This window comes from Cervus canadensis, chromosome 16, assembly GCF_019320065.1.
Source record: "Cervus canadensis isolate Bull #8, Minnesota chromosome 16, ASM1932006v1, whole genome shotgun sequence".
Taxonomy (NCBI): domain Eukaryota; kingdom Metazoa; phylum Chordata; class Mammalia; order Artiodactyla; family Cervidae; genus Cervus; species Cervus canadensis.
Genome location: NC_057401.1, coordinates 15,969,817 through 15,990,120, shown reverse-complemented (window position 1 = coordinate 15,990,120; position 20,304 = coordinate 15,969,817). Strand labels below are relative to the sequence as shown.

Sequence of the window (20,304 nt, the reverse complement as noted above, 5' to 3'; positions counted from 1 at the left end):
GACTACTATTAGGAGATGATACACTGAGAATTCCAATAATGTGTTACTCATAAGTCCAGTATGTAGCACATAGAAAAGAAAAAACAGCTTTTTTCATAAACAAAAATAGTGTAATACCTAGTTCTTGGCTTGTTGTGTTTAAAGAAATAATGTATATAAGATTATCTAAGTACAATGACTTTTCTCCTTCTCTCTCTCTTCTACCAAACCCATTGCTGTTTGATTCCTGGTTTACAGCTCCTTTGATTGTTTCCATTTTAGATGTCCAATTACGTTTTAAAGCATGTAATTCAGAAAGATTGTATATTACAGACAACAAAATTCTTAATTTATAACAGCATTGAGAGAGAATTGTGTGAATAAAAAGGAAAGCAAATGCCTGATATTCAAAACTTCGTATAGAATGCTGTATAAAATTTTTACTTTAAATGCTTCTTTTTAAAGTGTTACATTTTACACATTTGGAGGGAACATTTCTGTAATACTTCAAAAAGGAGAAAAAGAAACTATAACTTCATAGTGCTTCTTTTCTTTAAATATCTGTTCTGTATGCCAGGAAAGTACAATCCTCTTCTGGCTTTTTTGTTACCCCATTATTTTGGGGTTCTTTTCCCAAACTGCTTAATGAATGATAATTGAGTTGCATCCTTCTGAGTGGTTTTTTGAATTTGAATGCTCTGAAGATACATAACTTCTCCTTTTACTGATCCCTAAATGTGGGCTTCCCAGGTGGCACTCGTGGTAACGAATCTGCCTGCTAATGCAAGAGATGAGGATTTGATCCCTGGATTGGGAAGATCCCCTGGAGGAGGGCATGACAAGCTACTTCAGTATTCTTACCTGGAAATCCCATGGACAGAGGAGCCTGGCAGGCTGCAGTTCATGGGATCGCAAAGACTGGGACACGACTGAGCACACTCACACATACAAATATTGCATAGAATCTTTTTCTTCAGTACTTCTCCTTTTCTAGAATCAACTCTTTTCATTCAAAGCCAAATTACATACCTTTCTACTCTGGACCATAGTCATTTTCCCTCTTGAAATCCAAGCCTCACTCCCTCTGGTACCTAATAGATACTCCAGAGTGAGCATGGTTTCCTTTTGTCTACTGGAATTAACCCTCCCCTCCCCTGGTGGCTCAGAGGGTAAAGCGTCTGCTTGCAATGTGAGAGACCAGGGTTTGATCCCTGGGTCGGTAAGATTCCCTGGAGAAGGAAATGAACCCACTCTGGTACTCATGCCTGGAAAATCCCATGGACGGAGAAACCTGGTAGACTGCGGTACATGGGGTCGCAAAGAGTCAGACACGACTGAGCGACTTCACTTTCACTTTTCACTTTCCCCCAGCTCATCTCTGCCTCTTGTGTCCTTTTCTGTGCAGCATGGGTCACATTTTAGTGAAAAAAAACAACAGACTGACTGAGGTTGCCTCACCTCAGTTCTTTACCCCTACAAGACAGGCGTCCGTCCAAACTTCCCTTGGTAGAGCTAGAAATTCATCTGCAGGCAGGGGAGGGAAGAAAGGGAGTGAATCCCGATGGTCACTTGACTGACTTCTCTAAGCCTGAGTAAGCCACGGGCCAGGACAAGTCTTTCTTCTGACTGCTGTGTGCAGGCAGGGTAGAGGTTGGACCTGTATCCTCTGGCCTGTGTCCAGTCTGCTTCTGGGAATATCCTTATCCCATCTTCTGGCAGATTTTGACACTTCTTTTTGTCAGTCATTCACTAATTCTACATTTTGGCTTTCTGTAAACTTCAGGTTCCTAAACCCATTAGATTTCTGTCAGAACTGTTCAAGCTTTATTCTGATTCCAACAGTGTCAGCTAAACAGTCTCCTCATTTATGAGAAAGGGGTGAAGTTACTGCTTTTGGCAATAACTGTGCATTCAAAAGTTTATCTTGTCCATGTTGCAGTTTGATTCTCATAATCTGTTTTCAGCTCATTCCATAAATGTGCATATCTGAATTGAGGCCTGATTATGTAGAAGTGTGTTATTTTCTAATTATGGCAAAGATATGTCTTCTTACCCTCTCCTCAGAAACGTGTGCCCATGCTGGTAGCTCCAGCAATGATCAGTATGATTTATTGTTGTTTTAGTGGCCAAGTCATGTCTGACTCTTTTGTGACCCCCATGGACTGCAGCCCATCAGGCTCCTCTGACCATGTGATTTTCCAGGCAGTAATACTGGAGTGGGTTGTTGTTTCCTTCTCCAAGGGATTTTCCCAACCCAGAAATAGAACCCCAGTCTCCTGCATTAACAGGCAGATTCTTTACCACTGAGCCACCTGGGAAGCCCACAAGTGTGTGCGTGTGTGTGTGTGTTGTATTTTTCAGATTCTTCTCCATTGTAGATTTTGACAAGATACTGAATATAGTTTCCTATGCTATACAGTAGGTCCTTCTTGATAATCTACTTCATATATACTAATATATATCTCTTAATCCCAAGTCCCTAATTTATCCTACCCCACCTTCCCTCTTCGGTATCCATAAGTTTGTTTCCTATGTCTTTGAGTCTATTTGTTTCATAAATAAGTTATTTTGTATCATTGTTTTAGATTTCACATATTAAGCGATATCATATAATATTTGTCTTTCTCTGTTTAGCTTACTTCACTTAATAAGATAATCTCTCAGTCCATCCATGTTGCTGCAAGTGGTATTATTTCATTCCTTTTTATGCCTGAGTAGTATCCCAATGTGTGTATATGTTTATGCCTGTATATAAACCTCATCTTCTTTATCCATTCGTCTGCAGATGGATATTTAGTTGTTTCCGTGTCTTGGCTAATGTAAATTATGTTGCTTTGAACTTTGTGGAGCTTGTGTTTTTTTGAATTAGAGTTTTCATCTTTTCCGGATTTATGCCCAGAGTGGGATTTCTGGATCATAGAGTTAACTCCATTTTCCGACTTTTAGGAAACATTCACACTGTTCTCTATAGTGGATGCATCAAGTTACATTCCCACCAACAGTGTGGGAGGGTTCCTTTTCTTCTACGTCCTCTCCAGCATTTCTTATTTGTACACTTTTTGATGATGGCCGTTCTGACTGGTGTGAGGGGATACCTCGTTGTAGTTTTGATCTGCATTTTTCTAATAATTAGCAGTGTTGAGCATCTTTTCATGTGCCTACTGGCTCCAATACCTTTTTCTTTTATTTATTTATTTATTTTTTTATGAGTTGGAGGCTAATTACTTCACAACATTTCAGTGGGTTTTGTCATACATGGATATGAATCAGCCATAGAGTTACACGTATTCCCCATCCCGATCACCCCTCCCACCTCCCTCTCCACCCGATTCCTCTGGGTCTTCCCAGTGCACCAGGCCCGAGCACTTGTCTCATGCATCCCACCTGGGCTGGTGATCTGTTTCACCATAGATAGTATACATGCTGTTCTTTTGAAACATCCCACCCTCACCTTCTCCCACAGAGTTCAAAAGTCTGTTCTGTATTTCTGTGTCTCTTTTTCTGTTTTGCATATAGGGTTATCGTTACCATCTTTCTAAATTCCATATATATGTGTTAGTATGCTGTAATGTTCTTTATCTTTCTGGCTTACTTCACTCTGTATAATGGGCTCCAGTTTCGTCCATCTCATTAGAACTGATTCAAATGAATTCTTTTTGACTCTGGAAGAGTCTTTAGGGTTTCCTATGTAGAGGATCATGTCATCTGCAAACAGCGAGAGTTTCACTTCTTTTTTTCCCATCTGGATTCCTTTTACTTCTTTTTCTGCTCTCATTGCTGTGGCCAAAACTTCCAACACTATGTTGAATAGTAGTGGTGAGAGTGGGCACCCTTGTCTTGTTCCTGATTTCAGGGGAAATGCCTTCAATTTTTCACCATTGAGGGTGATGCTTGCTGTGGGTTTGTCATATATAGCTTTTATTATGTTGAGGTATGTTCCTTCTATTCCTGCTTTCTGGAGAGTTTTAATCATAAATGGGTGTTGAATTTTGTCAAAGGCTTTTTTCTGCATCTATTTGAGATAATCATAATGGTTTTTTATTCTTCATTTGTTTAATGTGGGTGTATTAACATTGATTGATTTGCGATATTAAGATCCTTTGCATTTCCTGGGATTAAAGCCCACTTTGGTCGTGTGTATGATTTTTTTAATATTTTTATTCTGTTTGCTAGAATTTTGTAAGGATTTTTGCATCTACGTTCATCAGTGATATTGGCCTGTAGTTTTCTTTTTTGTGGCATCTTTGTCTGGTTTTGGAATTAGGGTGATGGTGGCCTCATAGAATGAGTTTGGAAGTTTACCTTCATCTGCAATTTTCTGGAAGAGTTGAGTAAGATAGGTGTTAGCTCTTCTCTAAATTTTTGGTAGAATTCAGCTGTGGAGCCATCTGGTCCTGGGCTTTTGTTTGCTGGAAGATTTTTGATGACAGTTTCGATTTCCTTGCCTGTGATGGGTCTGTTAAGATCTTCTATTTCTTCCTGGTTCAGTTTTGGAAAGTTGTACTTTCCTAAGAATTTGTCCATTTCATCCAAGTTGTCCATTTTATTGGCATAGAGCTGCTGGTAGTAGTCTCTTATGATCCTTTGTATTTCAGTGTTGTCTGTTGTGATCTCTCCATTTTCATTTCTAATTTTGTTAATTTGGTTCTTCTCTCTTTGCTTCTTAATGAGTCTTGCTAATGGTTTGTCAATTTTGTTTATTTTTTCAAAAAACCAGCTTTTAGCTTTGTTGATTTTTGCTATGGTCTCTTTAGTTTCTTTTGCATTTATTTCTGCCCTGATTTTTAAGATTTCTTTCCTTCTGCTAACCCTGGGGTTCTTCATTTCTTCCTTCTCTAATTTCTTTAGGTGTAGAGTTAGGTTATTTATTTGGCTTTTTTCTTGTTTCTTGATGTAAGCCTGTAATGCTATGAACCTTCCCCTTAGCACTGCTTTTACAGTGTCCCATAGGTTTTGGGTTGTTGTGTTTTCATTTTCATTCATTTCTATACATATTTTGATTTCTTTTTTGATTTCTTCTATGATTTGTTGGTTATTCAGAAGCGTGTTATTTAGCCTCCATATGTTTGAATTTTTAACAATTTTTTTCCTGTAATTGAGATCTAATCTTACTGCACTGTGGTCAGAAAAGATGACTGGAATGATTTCAATTTTTTTGAATTTTCCAAGACTAGATTTATGGCCCAGGATGTGATCTATTCTGGAGAAGGTTCCGTGTGCACTTGAGAAAAAGGTGAAGTTGATTGTTTTGGGGTGAAATGTCCTATAGATATCAATTAGGTCTAGCTGGTCCATTGTGTCATTTAAGGTTTGTGTTTCCTTCTTAATTTTCTGTTTAGTTGATCTATCCATAGTTGTGAGTGGGGTATTAAAGTCTCCCACTATTATTGTGTTACTATTAATTTCCTCTTTCATACTCGTTAGTGTTTGCCGTACATATTGTGGTGCTCCTATGTTGGGTGCATATATATTTATAATTGTTATATATTCTTCTTGGATTGATCCTTTGATCATTATGTAGTGTCCTTCTTTGTCCCTTTTCACATCCTTTATTTGAAAGTCTATTTTATCTGATATGAGTTCCAATACCTTTTTCTAAGATGTTTCTCACTGAACCGCATAAGGCAGACTGTGTGTTTATTTTATTTTATTTTTTTTAGTTGTTTTTTTTTCTTCACTTTATTAGTTTTTTAAAATTTGGGTGGAATTGCTTTGTGCTGTATGCTAAGTCGCTTCAGTTGTGTCCCGTTCTTTGTGACCCCATGGCCTGTAGCCTGCCCGGCTCCTCTGTCCATGGAATTCTCCAGGCAAAGATACTGCAGTGGGTTGCTGTTTCCTTCTCCAGGGGATCTTCCCGACCCAGGGATTGAACCCACGTTTCTTACGTCTCCTGCACTAGAAGGCAGGTTCTTTACCACTAGCGCCGCCTGGGAATCCCATAACTGCTTTAGAGTTGTGTTAGCTTCTGGTGTACAACAGTGTGAATCAGTCGTATGACCTAGAGGGGTGGCCTGGCGGAGTGGAGAGAGGTTTTTTAGTTCTTACGTGAAGGATATATAGTGATATCAAAAATATATACTATTTCAATAGGCTGTTATATACACATTAAAATGTATCAGTGATATCAACTTTTTATTATTTTGCTGATCTGTTGATTTAGTTCTCTAAAATCTGATCACACTTGAGAGTACAGACAAATGATTTTGACTTTACAAAGGCAGGAACATTACCCAAACTGTGTTGACTTTGGGAACTACTTTACTGAATATTTTAAAACTTAATTATGCTTATTAATGCAGTTTGAGAAACATGATATGTCCCATGCAGGAATGATAGTATGAGTTCTCTGGAGAAAAGAGTTGAATAATTTAAAATTTTAAATTATTTTAAAATTCAAATAGCATAATTTTGTGTACCAGTGGATGGTTATATACTTCTCCTTTTTTAAAGTCAGGCTTATTAAGGTATAGTTCACATAGAGTAAAACCTCATAAGCATACAGTTTTGACAGATATACACAGTATATAACAGTACCTCACTCAAGGTACAGTATGGAAGAAAAAAAAAAAAGGTACAGTATGTAGCCATCACCCCAAAAGTTCCCTTGTGGTCCCTTTGCATGACAACCACTGATTAAGTAATTTTTTCTTTCCAGAAAGTCACATACATAAATGAAGTCATGCAGTATATAGCCTTTCAAATCTGTTTTTCTTAGCATAATGTTTTTTGAGATTTTTTTTTTTCCAACTTGTTGCATGTATCTCTAGTTTGTTTCCTTCTATTGCTGATTGTTCTGTTGGACAAGTGACCCACAGTTTATCCATCTGTTAGTTGGTGGACATTCAGATCATTTGTAGTTTGGGATTATGAATAAAGCTACTATAAATATTCACATACAGTTCTGAGAATACTGTTTTGGTCTTGGGTAAATACCTAGGAATGAGGTTGCTTACATGTATGGAATATTTAACTTTATAAAACTTGTGAATGTTCTTTCCAAAATGGGTGTGTATTCTTACTGGACTGTATGAGAGGCCCTATTGTTTCTACTCTTGCCAGCACTTGTATTGTCAGTCTTCATCATTTTACTTTTTATTAAAATCTCATTACAGTTTTAATTTGCATTTCTTTGGTGACTAATGAATGATATTGAGCATTTTTTCAAGTGCTCATATGCCATCTGTATGTCTTACATGGGGAAGTATCTTCAAATTTTTGCCCTGTTTTTAAATTGAGTTATTTGTTGTCCGAGTTTTCAGAGCCAGGATCTTCATCAGATGTTTGTTTTACAGATATTTTTTCACAGTCTATGGCTTCAACATTTTGTACCTTTATCTTTTTAGTTATAACATTAACGTAAGACTATTATAATAAAGAATGTTAAAGTGTTTCTTTCCCTTCTAATCTATCCACGTAAGTAAGTATTTAAGCATACTGGTAATCTAGTGAAAGAAAATCTTAATGTAATATGCAAAGTACAATTTCTGCTTTAAGAAATATATTTTGAAAGTTTCATTTATACTTTCACACTAAAATTTATCTTCATGTTCAAGAGGATAATTAGGAGGGAAAAAAGCAATTATCTGTTGAAATAATCCATTTCAACATGTTTTGCTCTTCTTGTATTCTAGTGTTATCCAGGATAAATTCTGTGGTATTATAAACATCTCAGTGGAGGGCCTACATGACGTCATGACCGAAGATCCTGAAACGGGAACTTACAAAGAGTAGGTGTATCATTTAATTAATTGCACTTGAACTTTGGTAATTAATTATACTCTACATTATTTTTCTTTATCATAACCATATAAGCATCATATGGCAGCTTTTAAATTTTCTCTTTATAAAAGAAAACTTTTTTGTTATTTTGCTTGTAATATTGTTTCATCTTGAGATAAGCTAAATTTTTTTATAGTGCAATTTTGAATTGGGGTTCTTTGGTCTAGTCAATCATTTTATGTCTTGACATTAGGTTTTAAAAAATATTGCAAGTGTATTTTGTCATATAAATTCCCTTTTTAAGATTTTTAAATTAGTTTATTTTTAATTGAAGGATATTGCTTTACAATATTGTGTTGTTTTCTACATACATCAACATGAGTCAGCCATAGGCATACATATGTTGTTGAACCCCCCTCCCACCTCCTCCTACCCCATCCCACTAGGCATACCACCCTAAATACGCCTGATCTTATCTTTCAAAATATTTTGAATGTGTTTTTTTTTCCCACTGACAGTGTTCCCTTGCCCTTCAGGCAAGTTATGGAGAAAAAGGGGAGTGGATTAGCATCCTATATTTGTTTTTGACTGGTTGAAGCATCACTGGCACCTTTAAGATAGTAGAGGGTCACATGGTACTTGGCTAGTTCCAAAAGAGAGTACTAAAATTTCAGTTGATCCTTGTACAGGGCGGATAGGGATTTGGGGCACCAACCCTCTTCACAGTTGAAACTCCAAATATGACTTTACAGTTGACCCTCTATGTCTGAAATTCTGTATCTGTGGATTCAACCAAGCACAGATCGTGTAGTATTGTAATATGTGTAGCACTGTTACATGAGTTTATTGAGTGCCGAAGGAATGCCATTTCCTTTGACTCATAACATTTCTTCTTCTTGGCAGGTCATGCGCTCAGCATTGCCCTGTGTAGCAAATACCTACTTCTAGATTCCTTTCTATAATCTCAGTAAAAATTCATTGCTTCCTTTTTTGCTCCTTGGTGGCTCAGATGGTAAAGAATCTGCCTGCAGTGTAGGAAACCTGGGTTCGATCCCTGGGTTGGGAAGATTCTCTGGAGAAGGGCATGGCTACACACACCAGTATTCTTGCCTGGGAAATCCCATGGACAGAGGAGCCTGGCGGGCTATAGTTCTTGGGGTCACAAAGACTCAGACAGGGCTAACAGGAGCGACTGACACTTTCACTTTCTGTTCCTTCATGACACTTTGTCTGTACTACTAACATACAACTTTTAGTTAGTTGCATATGTTCAATTTGGTGGTCATAAGAGGATTTGAGGCAGTGAATAAGAAAAGCACATGCTCTTTGTGACTGAAAACTGTTAATATGGGATTGAAGGAATTTAAACAAGAAATCTTGAATGGAGAAACATGCCATCCAGGTGTAAAACAGCCTTGACTTTACTACCTACCAGGGCAGAGAAAAGCATTTGGAATTACCTGGTTCCTGTTATCATGTAGAAGGGAGTAGGTGTATCAAGAGAGGGAGATTGTTTCTTGTCCTGAATCAAGAAGTGAATTTTTGATAAGATACTTTTGTGATACTTACATAAGGGACTGTAAAAGGATTTTCAGCTGCAGGTAAGAGAAACCCCTGAGTCAGCTGACTTTAACAATAAAAAAATAATTGCAGGTAAGAGAGGGTTTCTCAGGTGGCGCTAGTGGTAAAGAACCCACCTCACAATGCAGGAGACCTAAGAGATGTAGGTTTGATCCCTGGGTTGGGAAGATCCCCTGTAGGTGGTCATGGCAACCCACTCCAGCATTCATGACTGGAGAATCCCATGGGCAGAGGAGTCTGGCAGGCTTCGGTCCATAGGATCACAAAGAGTCTGACTCAGCTGAAGCGACTTAGCACACGTGGATGCAAGTGGGAGGCTCTCGGATTAGCTATTCGTGACCGCACAGTACCTTAAAGACCCAGTTCTTCCTACCCCATCCCCTCAACACATTAACTTCATATGCAGGCTACTTACCCTCATTGTCAAAAAGTAGTTCTAGACATTACAGTTCATGACACTGCCAGTGCCAGCCAAGTAGTCATCTTTCTCCTCGTGTCATTTTAACTTCATAGGGCACTGTTCTAGAAATCATTTCATCAGATTTCCTTCCATGTCTAATTGGCTAGAATTTCTTAAACATACTCATGTTGAAAGCATCATCAACCAGGGGAATAGGATTTCCTTGATTGCTTACTGAGCCACTGGCGTTAGGGCTCAGATCAACTTTTTCTGAACCTTATGGTGTACGTGGAACATGAGAATAACTGACAAGTTCAGGGCTCTGTTAGGAAGGAGGACAATTATACAGGCAACCTAAGTGTCCACTGCAGAGGCCAATGGAATAGCATCAGTTCTAGTTTTCTTATCTCCTTAAGAAGTGGGTTTCTATAGATTAAATAAACGTTGTACCTTTAAGCCAGAAATAATAATTTCATATTGCATGCTAATACTGTTGGTTGTGTTTGGCTGGTTGCAGTTTATTGTTGGGAAAGATTCTGAGTTAGCCAGCTAGAGTGCCTTGATATATTTAGTGAATGAGTGTAGAATGTGAGGGGTGCCTGCCTATGCTTACATGTTAGTTGTCCCTATTTTAAGCTGTTGTTATTATAATTTTATTACAATTACTTTTATTGTACTCACAGTCCACATCTTTTAGCTTAGTAAAATTCTATTAATTTTCACCTTGCTTTTTGTGTAAAATGTGATTCCCTATCTTTAATCTTTGTCAACAGAATTAGATTTTTGACTTTTACTTGAGGATTCTCCTGCAGGAGAAAATTTCAGCTTTGGGCTTTTCAAATTTTTTTTCACTTTCTACCTTTCAGAGACCCAAATGAATGCAGTTTTCAGAATTGCGAAGTACAAATATCCCACCCTCTGACAAAAATGTGTATATTTATATCCAGAGTATACTTTATTATTAATAAATCTTTAGGGAAGGGAGAACAGAGAGCTTTTCACTGTACAAGTAAGTTAGATTTTGAAATGTAGTGAAAGAATTTGATACAGTATAAAACTTACTTCCATGGAGATCCAGATTCATCACGATTATAATTCAAGTCTGCAGCAGACTTCAGAGAGCTAATGTGAAGGAACTCCATCTTATTATTCAGTTCTAATACAAAATAGAATCGAAACTTTTCCTAGACTTTTCACTTTATTAAATACCTTTATGATAATATCATAATTTTCCAACTTTGTGCTAGAGTTATTTGGCGAACTGGTTGACCATTGAACAATGCAGGGGTTAGGGGCATCCACCCTCTGTGACTGTGGGAACCCAAGTAAACCTTATAGTTGGCCATCTTTACCGACAGTTCATCTGGTTCCATGTCCTCGGATTCAACCAACCATGGATCATGTGATACTGTAGTATTTTTGTAATTAATCATTTTTGGCTGTGCTGGGTCTTTATTGGCGCATGCAGGCTTTCGTTAGTTGTAGTGAGGGGGACTACTCTTCATGGCTGTGTGTGGGCTTCTCATTGTGGTGGCTTCTCTTGCTGTGGAGTGTGGGCTCTTGAGTGCCTGGGCTTCAGTAGTTGCAGCATGTGGGCGCGGTAGTTGCAGCTTGTGGGCCCTAGAGTACGGGTTCAGTTGTGGGGCATGGCCTTAGTTGCTCTGCGGCATGTAGGATCCTTCCGGATCAGGGATCGAACCTGTGTCCCCTGCGTTGGCAGGCAGATTCCCAATCACTGGACACCAGGGAAGTCCCCAATGGTATTTTTTATAGGAAAAAAAATCCAGATATGAGTGGACCCCTGCATTTCAAACTTGTGTTGTTGAAGAGTCAACTGTACATCATGGTGGACAAAAGCATTGCAGCTCCAAAAGACTAAAGTCATGAAGTGAGTTAGAGATTGAGTTCTTGCTGTTTTTCAGGGTTTCCGATTTCCAGTTTAAGGTTCTTAGTATTTGGTTCTATCAGGTGGACTGACTGGGTCAGACACAGTTGTTTAAAAAATTAATTTTTTAATGATGGGGGATAAGAAGAAAAGGACATTCATATGCCCTACAAGAGTGAGTGTGATCAAGTTTCTGGTTTCGGCACTTATCTTTAGCCCTGAATCGAAGGGTATTTATAACTAAGGCAAGAAATGCCCTTCATGTCTACTTGCTACAAAACATAACAGAAAGCAAGCTTTCTTTGCCACAGTTTTTCATTGGTTAAGAACTTAATGACTCTGATAAATTACTGAATTCTGTTCTAAATTAGGAACAGTAAAGTTCCTTCTTTTAACTTGATTCACTAGACAGTATTCATCTTGTCTCCCTGGAACCAGTGTTGACTGAATAGGAAGCTATCTTATCTCTGCTAATGTAAAGAGCAGTGATGCAGATAATCAAAATAAAATGGTCTGTAACTGTCCTGCAGTGCCATCAGGGACAAGTTCTTCATAGCATAGTAATGTCATTTGGAGCACAAAGTAGATTGTTACATAATTAATAGTGTTTTAAAGATGTTACTGTTTAAATTATTGTTACTATTATGAAACATATAATAATCTAGACATACGAAGATTAATGGTAAAAGAAGAAGTATTAATTTTAATTTTAAGTGTTTCTAAGTATCATTTTTCAGTTTAGTTCAGTTCAGTCGCTCACATGTGTCCGACATTTTGCGACCCCATGAACCGCAGCACGCCAGGCCTCCCTGTCCATCACCAACTCCCAGAGTCCACCCAAACCCATGTCCATCGAGTCGGTGATGCCATCCAACCATCTCATCCTCTGTCGTCCCCTTCTCCTCCTGCCCTCAATCTTTCCCAGCATCAGGGTCTTTTCCAGTGAGTCAGCTCTTTGCATCAGGTGGCCAGGGTACTGGAGCTTCAGCTTCAACATCAGTCCTTCCAATGAACACCCAGGACTGATCTCCTTTAGGATGGATTGGTTGGATCTCCTTGCAGTCCAAGGGACTGTCAAGAGTCTTCTCCAACACCACAGTTCAAAAGCATCAATTCTTTGGTGCTCAGCTTTCTTCACAGTCCAACTCTCACAACCATACATGACTACTGCAAAAACCATAGCCTTGACTAGATGGACCTTTGTTGGCAAAGTAATGTCTCTGCTTTTTAATATGCCATCTAGGTTGGTCATAACTTTCCTTCCAAGGAGTAAGCGTCTCTTAATTTCATGGCTGCAGTCACCATCTGCGGTGATTTTGGAGCCCAGAAAAATAAAGTCAGTCACCATTTCCACTGTTTCCGCATCTATTTGCCATTAAGTGATGGGACCAGATGCCATGATCTTAGTTTTCTGAATGTTGAGCTTTAAGCCAACTTTTTCACTCTCTTCTTTCACTTTCATCAAGAAACTTTTTAGTTCCTCTTCACTTTCTGCCATAAGGGTGGTGTTATCTGCATATCTGAGGTTATTGATATTTCTCCCGGCAATCTTGATTCCAGCTTGTGCTTCCTCCAGCCCAGCGTTTCTGCATATGAGTTAAATAAGCAGGGTGACAATATACAGCCTTAACGTACTCCTTTCCCTATTTGGTACCAGTCTGTTGGTCCATGTCCAGTTCTAACTGTTGCTTCCTGACCTGCATATAGGTTTCTCAAGAGGCAGGTTATGTGGTCTGGTATTCCCATCTCTTTCAGAATTTTCCACAGTTTATTGTGATCCACACAGTCAAAGACTTTGGCATATCATTTTTAGAAAGATTATAAAAGGTACACCTTGCTTTTGTGGTTTATGGTTCAAAAATTTCCTATAAATAAATTTCTTATGATTTATTACCTAAATATTCAAGCAAAAATGCTCAATGCAAAATGTATGTTATAGACTTTTTATTTAAAACTTTTTTTTTAAATTGCAGCTGTATGTTAATGTCTCATCTTGAAGAACCAAAAGTAACAGAAGATGAAGAACCACCCACAGAACAGGATAAGAGGAAAAAGATGGTAAGTTACAAAAGTAGCTTCTAAAATCTGGGAAAACCATAGATCATCATTATATTCTGGAGGTTTGAAGATACCTGGTGGTCCGTTCTTCCATCTACCAATCCATCTGTCCATCCATTAGTCCACCCCTTGTTGCAGAATTAATGTAAAATAACTGATTTTGAAGTTTTGGGTGTACTTCTAAAACAGATAAATTGTATTCCTAGTGCAGGAACTTGAGTTTAACTCTTGGTCTGAAATAATTGTTTCTTGTCTTAGCAGAAGACTTACTCCTTTACTTATAAGAACAATGTGACCCTCAAACCTTACTTCAATTGTAATGCTCATTCTTCTGTTTTGAGATTTATTAACATTTCCTTTTTCCATGTTAGTTCATGGATCTTGTAATGAATTGTTTTTTGAAATATAAGTCTTTATAAGAATGCCTTTAAATTAATTGCTAGATTGTTTTGAAAACCATAACTCTTACTACAAGAATCTGATAAGAAAAGAGTTATTTATAAGCATAAATTTGTAAATACTTTGACACATGAATATAAAATAGGTACGTAAATAAATTTTTTCTCCTTTTTCTCTTGGAATCTGCTCTAGTCTCCTGACCTTACCAAATATTAACTTCATTGTGCCTTCTATCCTCATTTGCAATTAAGAACACCAGCACTATCTACCTCTAAAGTAGAATAAATAAATTAATATATAAAATGGTCATGAGATAATGCTGAGCACCTAATAGTTAATGTTGGGTATCATTATTTTAGTCTACTCATGATATTCACCTCCTGAATTATCTCACATTAACCCTCAAAGAATTTCATCCTCAGTATATAGCTGATACTGCACTGTTCTGACAGCCTTCTTTGAAACTGCGTTTGAGTTTAATCCATTTTATTTTGTTTTTATGCTAGGTGTCATCTCCCTAGCACTAGTGTAGAAGAAAGGACAATATTCAGAATTTGTAAAACCTGAATTCTGGTCCTGTTTGTGTTACTAAGTATGACCTTGAGCAAGTCACACTGTCTCTTGAGAACTGTTTTCTCTTCTAAGAAATGAGGGGGAAATTGGATTAGCAAATTCCAAGGGCAGTGAGCTAAAAAATTATTTGTGTGTGTTTTTTTTTAGCTCTTAATACTGTTACTTTCCTTCCCCAATATATGGAATCCCAGTGAAGTTTTCAGTTATGAGTGTACCTCTGGAAATAATTCTCCTGTGAAATGAGACTGCTAAGTGGTATCCTAAATACATGAATAATGTATTTTCTGCATTTAGAATGATAACAGCCTTTTGGTATAACATAATACTTTATCTTTCGTCTTGCTTTTTTAAACTTTGAATATATCATTGATGTTATAGAAAAATATGATAGCATTTTTCTTAATAAGATTCTGTCCTTGTAAATGAATGATAGGTATCCTGGTTCCTTTTAGTCATCAGCTTTTTGTATACTTTAATAACTTGCTTAGTCTGGTTAGATCTACTTTTTGCATATTGATCTGCTCAGATCTTTTTTTACATATAGAGTGCTTCATGACATCATAGGGTAGAGATTTCAATTCTAACGTTATTTTGAATGTAAATGAAATATTATCTCAAAGAGCAGTATAAGAACATAATTTTAGAAATAACCCTTAAAGTTTTTTGATTCAGTTTTGTTATATCCTAAATTTTATTTGAGAGCTCATTATTTTATCATTATTGTTTTATTTTAGGTATTATTGATTTATAGAACAACTTTTATTTTTTAAAGTGACTGATTTTATTTGAAATTAGTCTTCACAGTAGCTATTGGATGTAGATTTACATTGTCATCTCTTAAGATTTCTAGTGCCTTAGACTTAAAGCTTAGTCTTATGCTGTTAATATCATAGCATTTATGATCAGTGTGGAGATTATGTATTTTAGCCTTGAATAAATATAATTATGAATACAGGGCTAATTTTTCAATAACTTTTCAGTAACAAACAAAATTAGTTTCAGTGTATCTTCAAGGTTACAAGAATAAAGTATGTATTTTTTCCCATAATTATATCATCTTTCTTGTACTGTGAAGTTTTTAACATTAGAAATTTTTTGAGAACTAACTAGATGTATATTGGTTGTAATTTCAAAGGGTAGTATTTGCTGGTAGATGATTATGAATTACTATTCAAAAGAAAACCAGCCTAGCATCAAAGATTATCTTCATTTTAAAACAGAATTTTTTATTTACTCAGAAGAAAAAGTGTAGCTTCTTGATTCCAAGATTACATAATTGAATGTTTGATTTACTGTCGTTGTTGTCTTAAAGTGGTCCCTAAAATGTGGTGTCTTCATTTCAGTAGCTGCTTTAGTAGAGCAAACCAGTGGTGACTGTAATTCAGAAAGACAGATAATTAGTATTATATCAAATGTGCCAAATGATTTTCCATAAATTTATGAAGATTCTCTATAGTTTATCTTAAATAAGGATGAAATTTCCATTCAGAAAAGCTATTAAGCTTTCCAGACTTTTGATTATGTGCTTTTTTTAATCCAGCTCCCTCTGTACTTTCTGTTTGGGGAAACATTCTGAGAAGATTGAACGTGGCTCAAGCATTTCGTTTCATTTCTAAGTTTCCTCTCTGTCCTGTGTGCTTCTATAGTACGACAGTGGTTTCATGATCTCTCTTCTGTAAAGAATTTAGCTAACACATTAACATCTTAAGTTGTTTCTAATTTCTTTTTTGTGAAATGTGACATACAAGCCACTTAAAAGTTCAAACTTCTCAAATTTAGGTTTTGAGCATATTAATGCTTTCTGGCAACCTTATGGTACCTAAGAAAGCGTTGTTAATATAACATTTGATACAGTAAGTAGAGTTGTTTTGATCATTCTTTCCTGTTAAATATTCTCAGTTTAAGCCCTAGAAATACTTTAATAATCTGTTTCTATAAAAATAATCTAGTTTTATGTGTACTAATAGATACTTTAATTGATAATGAGGTAGGTGTAAATAAGTTGAGCATTATTAAAATGGTGCTAACTTCTCACTCACTCGTGCTAGTAGAACCAGTTGCACAAATAAAGCTCTGTCCAAGCATCATCCATATGTCTTCTGCTTCTGCTATAATGCAGCTAAGCAAATTGATGGTGTGTTAGGTTGTGTTGCATCTTACTTGGTAGATTTATGACCAAATCCTAGGTCTTATGGTGAATATAATAAATCCTGAGCACACCTTGCCTATTGCCTTTGCGTGAGTATTGTCTACTTTGCTGCTTTGCTGGTTCAGGGAGGGACAGAAGTGCTGTGTTGTGGGAATGGAATTTGTCTGAAAATCATAGCCTACAGGTAGCTGGTGTTTCTTTCTGAGAACAGACTGCCTCTTCCTCCACCTTTGCCTCTGCCTCCCACCCTCTTCTCCCTCTCCCCTCAACTTTCTTCCTCTCATCAACTCTCCCTGAAAACTTCTTTGCCTACCTATGAAATCGAGCAGTTTTCCTCAGACTTTTGCTTACATGTACAGAATATATTGTTGGAGGGAAGGTTACCCTTCTCAGTTCCACAATGTTATTTTGTAAATCTTTAGTACAAATATAACATCAGTTGGGTGCACTGTAGTGATGGTTTGCAGTGGGATGTGTAAACCCTACCTGAACTATTCTGATCACTGAGAACCGTTAGGATACTTCTTTTGGTTGCCCCATTTGCCTCTAGAGAAACTCAACAGAACAAAAACCAGTATAGGGACAGAGTTGTATTTGATTATCACTATTTTGGTACTGTCTTCTTCTTAATTAAATATCAGTACCTTGAAATGTGGGCTTCCTGGGTAGCTCAGCTGGTAAAGAATCTGCCTGCAATGCGGGAGACTCTGGTTCGATTCCTGGATCGGGAAGATCCCCTGGAGAAGGGATAGGCTACCCATTCCAGTATTCTTGGGATTCCCTGGTAGCTCAGATGGTAAAGAGTCTGCCTGCAATGCAGGAGACCCCGGTTCGATTCCTGGGTTGGGAAGATCCCCTGGAGGAGGGCATGGCAGTCCACTCCAGTATTCTTGCCTGGAAAATTCCATGGACAGAGGAGCCTGGCAGGCTGCAGTCCATGGGGTCGTAAAGAGTTGGACACAACTGAGTGACTAAACACAGCACAGCACCTTGAAATGCCTGGTAAAAAGGCATTTTTATTTTACAGATAATGTGAGATTAATTCATTATCTTGTTATTTGTGGTTTTTAAACTGCTTTTGTAAATCCTTACCCTATCACATTCAGTAGTTGAGGTAACATACAATTGCTGAAAACACTCTTTAATATTCAACTTGCAAGAAATGGCATGCTGTTATGAATTGGGAGGTTTCTGCCTTTTCTCAACATGCCCAGTTTCATTTTTCACCTTTACTTCTTGTGCTACATCGTGACTTTATCTTAACTTGGAACTGATCTCATCCAAAATCCTGAACTCTGACATTTCTCTCTCATCACAACCTTTTCTTCTTCCTTACTAACTGTTCCTTTTCTCCTGGCAAATCTGCTTTGTCCATTTATCTGAAGCCCCATAATTCATCCTTGTTTTTGCAATCACTTTCCCAGCTTTTGGGCTTTCCTGGTGGCTTAGTGGTAAAGAGTCTGCCTGCCAATGCAAGAAATGTGGGGTTCGATCCCTGGATCAGAAAGATCCTCTGCAAAGGGAAATGGCAACCCACTCCAGTATTCTTGCTTGGGAAATCCCATGGACAGAGGACCCTGGTGGGCTGTAATCCACGGGATTGCGGAGTTGGACACAGTTTAGTGACTTAGTGTTTATGTATGTTCCCAGCTTTTAACCTAGATTTCCTTGTCTTTCTGTGTTTTTTAAAGACACATTGTATAGAGAAGGAAAGAGATAAGGATGATGGCAGACTTGTCATTGGAAACGGTATAAACGAGCCAGTAGCAGTGCAGCATTTTTAAAGTAATAAAAGAAAAAAAACATTTCTCTTATTCTCACATTACTAAAATAATCCTTTTTTTTTTTGGCCGTGCCATGCTGCATGTAGAATCTTAATTACCTGTCTAGGGATCAAACCCGTGCCTCCGGTACTAGGAGCATGGAGTCTTAACCACTTGACTGCCAGGGAAGTCCCACTAAAATAATCTTTTGATATAACTTTTTACTACTGAAAACAAAAATTGTTTTATTTAATCTCTACTTAATTTGTAAGTGTTGGTCACTCAGTCGTGTCCAACTCTTTGTGACCCCATAGACTGTAGCCTGCCAGGCTCCTCTGTCCATAGAAATCTTGTGAAGTCTTTTTGAAATTTTATTTTGATGACAATGGAAGATATCCTGTCTTCTGATTTTTCTTTATTCAACAAGATCTCTTTTCTCTCTTGTGTATCCTTGCCACCTCGTCTTAATATCTTCTGCTTCTGTTAGGTCCATACCATTTCTGTCCTTTATTGAGTCCATCTTTGCACGAAATGTCCCCTTGGTATCTCTAATTTTCTTGAAGAGATCTCTAGTCTTTCCCATTTTATTGTTTTTCTGTGTTTCTTTGCATTGTTTACTTAGGAAGGCTTTCTTATCTCTCCTTGCTATTCTTGGAAACTCTGCATTCAAATGGGTGTATCTTTCCTATTCTCCTTTGCCTTTCCCTTCTCTTCTTTTCTCAGCTGTTTGTAAGGCCTCCTCAGACAACCATTTTGCCTTTTTGCATTTCTTTTTCTTAGGAATGGTTTTGATCACTGCCTCCTGTACAGTGTAACAAACTTCCGTCCATATATCTTCAGGCATCATATGTCTATCAGATCTAATCCCTTGAATCTATTTGTCACCTCCACTGTATAAATGATAAGGGATTTGATTTAGGTCATACCTGTATGGCCTAAATAGTGGCCCAAAATAGTGTTTTTCCCTACTTTCTTCAATTTAAGTCTAAATTTTGCAATAAGGAGTTCATGATTAGATCCACAGTCAGCTCCTGACCTTGTTTTTGCTGACTGTATAGAGCTTTTCCATCTTCGGCTGCAAAGAATATAATCAGTCTGATTTCAGTAGTTACACAACTGTCTCTCTATACCTCCACACAATGGCAATAAAGTAGCATCTTCAAAATGAACTATTTTTCTTTTGCATTTGTTTTTTACATTTGACTGGCATACTGCTGTTAATATATCCTTATCTTGATTTTTAGGTGATGCTAAGATGTAACCAAAACTGTCCTAGGACACATAACTTTACCTAAGGCCAGCTATATAAAAATACTAAGTATTTCAAAGTTGGATTGAACAAAACTTTCTTTAACCAGTGAGAGCTCAAAGTCAATGTTAAATTTACCCCAAATCTTGAAATACGCTATTGCAGTGGTTAATTCAGCTCTTACAAACTGTAGAGTTGCATGTGACATTAAAAAATCCAAGAGGATAGGAAATAATGACTTGAAATAATCCAACTGAGATGTAATAAAATCACAAATTGATAACCAGACATCCTCCTGAGATAGTAGTTTTTCCCTTGATGGAACTAAAATGTTAATCAAAAAGTATCTGAGGCCCAGAGGTTAAGATCTTTCACAGTAGGCTACATAATAGTAATCAAAAGACACTGGAAAAGACAATTCTATTGAAAATGCCCTTGGAAGTAAATGAAATGATGCTTCTAAGTTTTTGTTTTTAGTTAAGATTTGAGACTAATTGCCTGCTGACATCAGTATTGTTCTTGAGTATTAAAAAAAATTCATTTGTATTG

The 20,304-nt window shown here is 37.2% G+C and overlaps 1 protein-coding gene across 1 annotated transcript in view; it reads left to right on the top strand.

Annotated features, from left to right (window-relative positions):
- The window catches only part of IPO11 (importin 11), a 192,957-nt gene that overhangs the window by 154,537 nt on the left and 18,116 nt on the right, over positions 1-20,304 (top strand). Inside the window, exons 28-29 of the mRNA XM_043488541.1 lie at positions 7,611-7,706; positions 13,538-13,622. Of these exons, the coding sequence (XP_043344476.1) occupies positions 7,611-7,706; positions 13,538-13,622 (181 nt within the window). The remainder of the gene's footprint in view (positions 1-7,610; positions 7,707-13,537; positions 13,623-20,304) is intronic.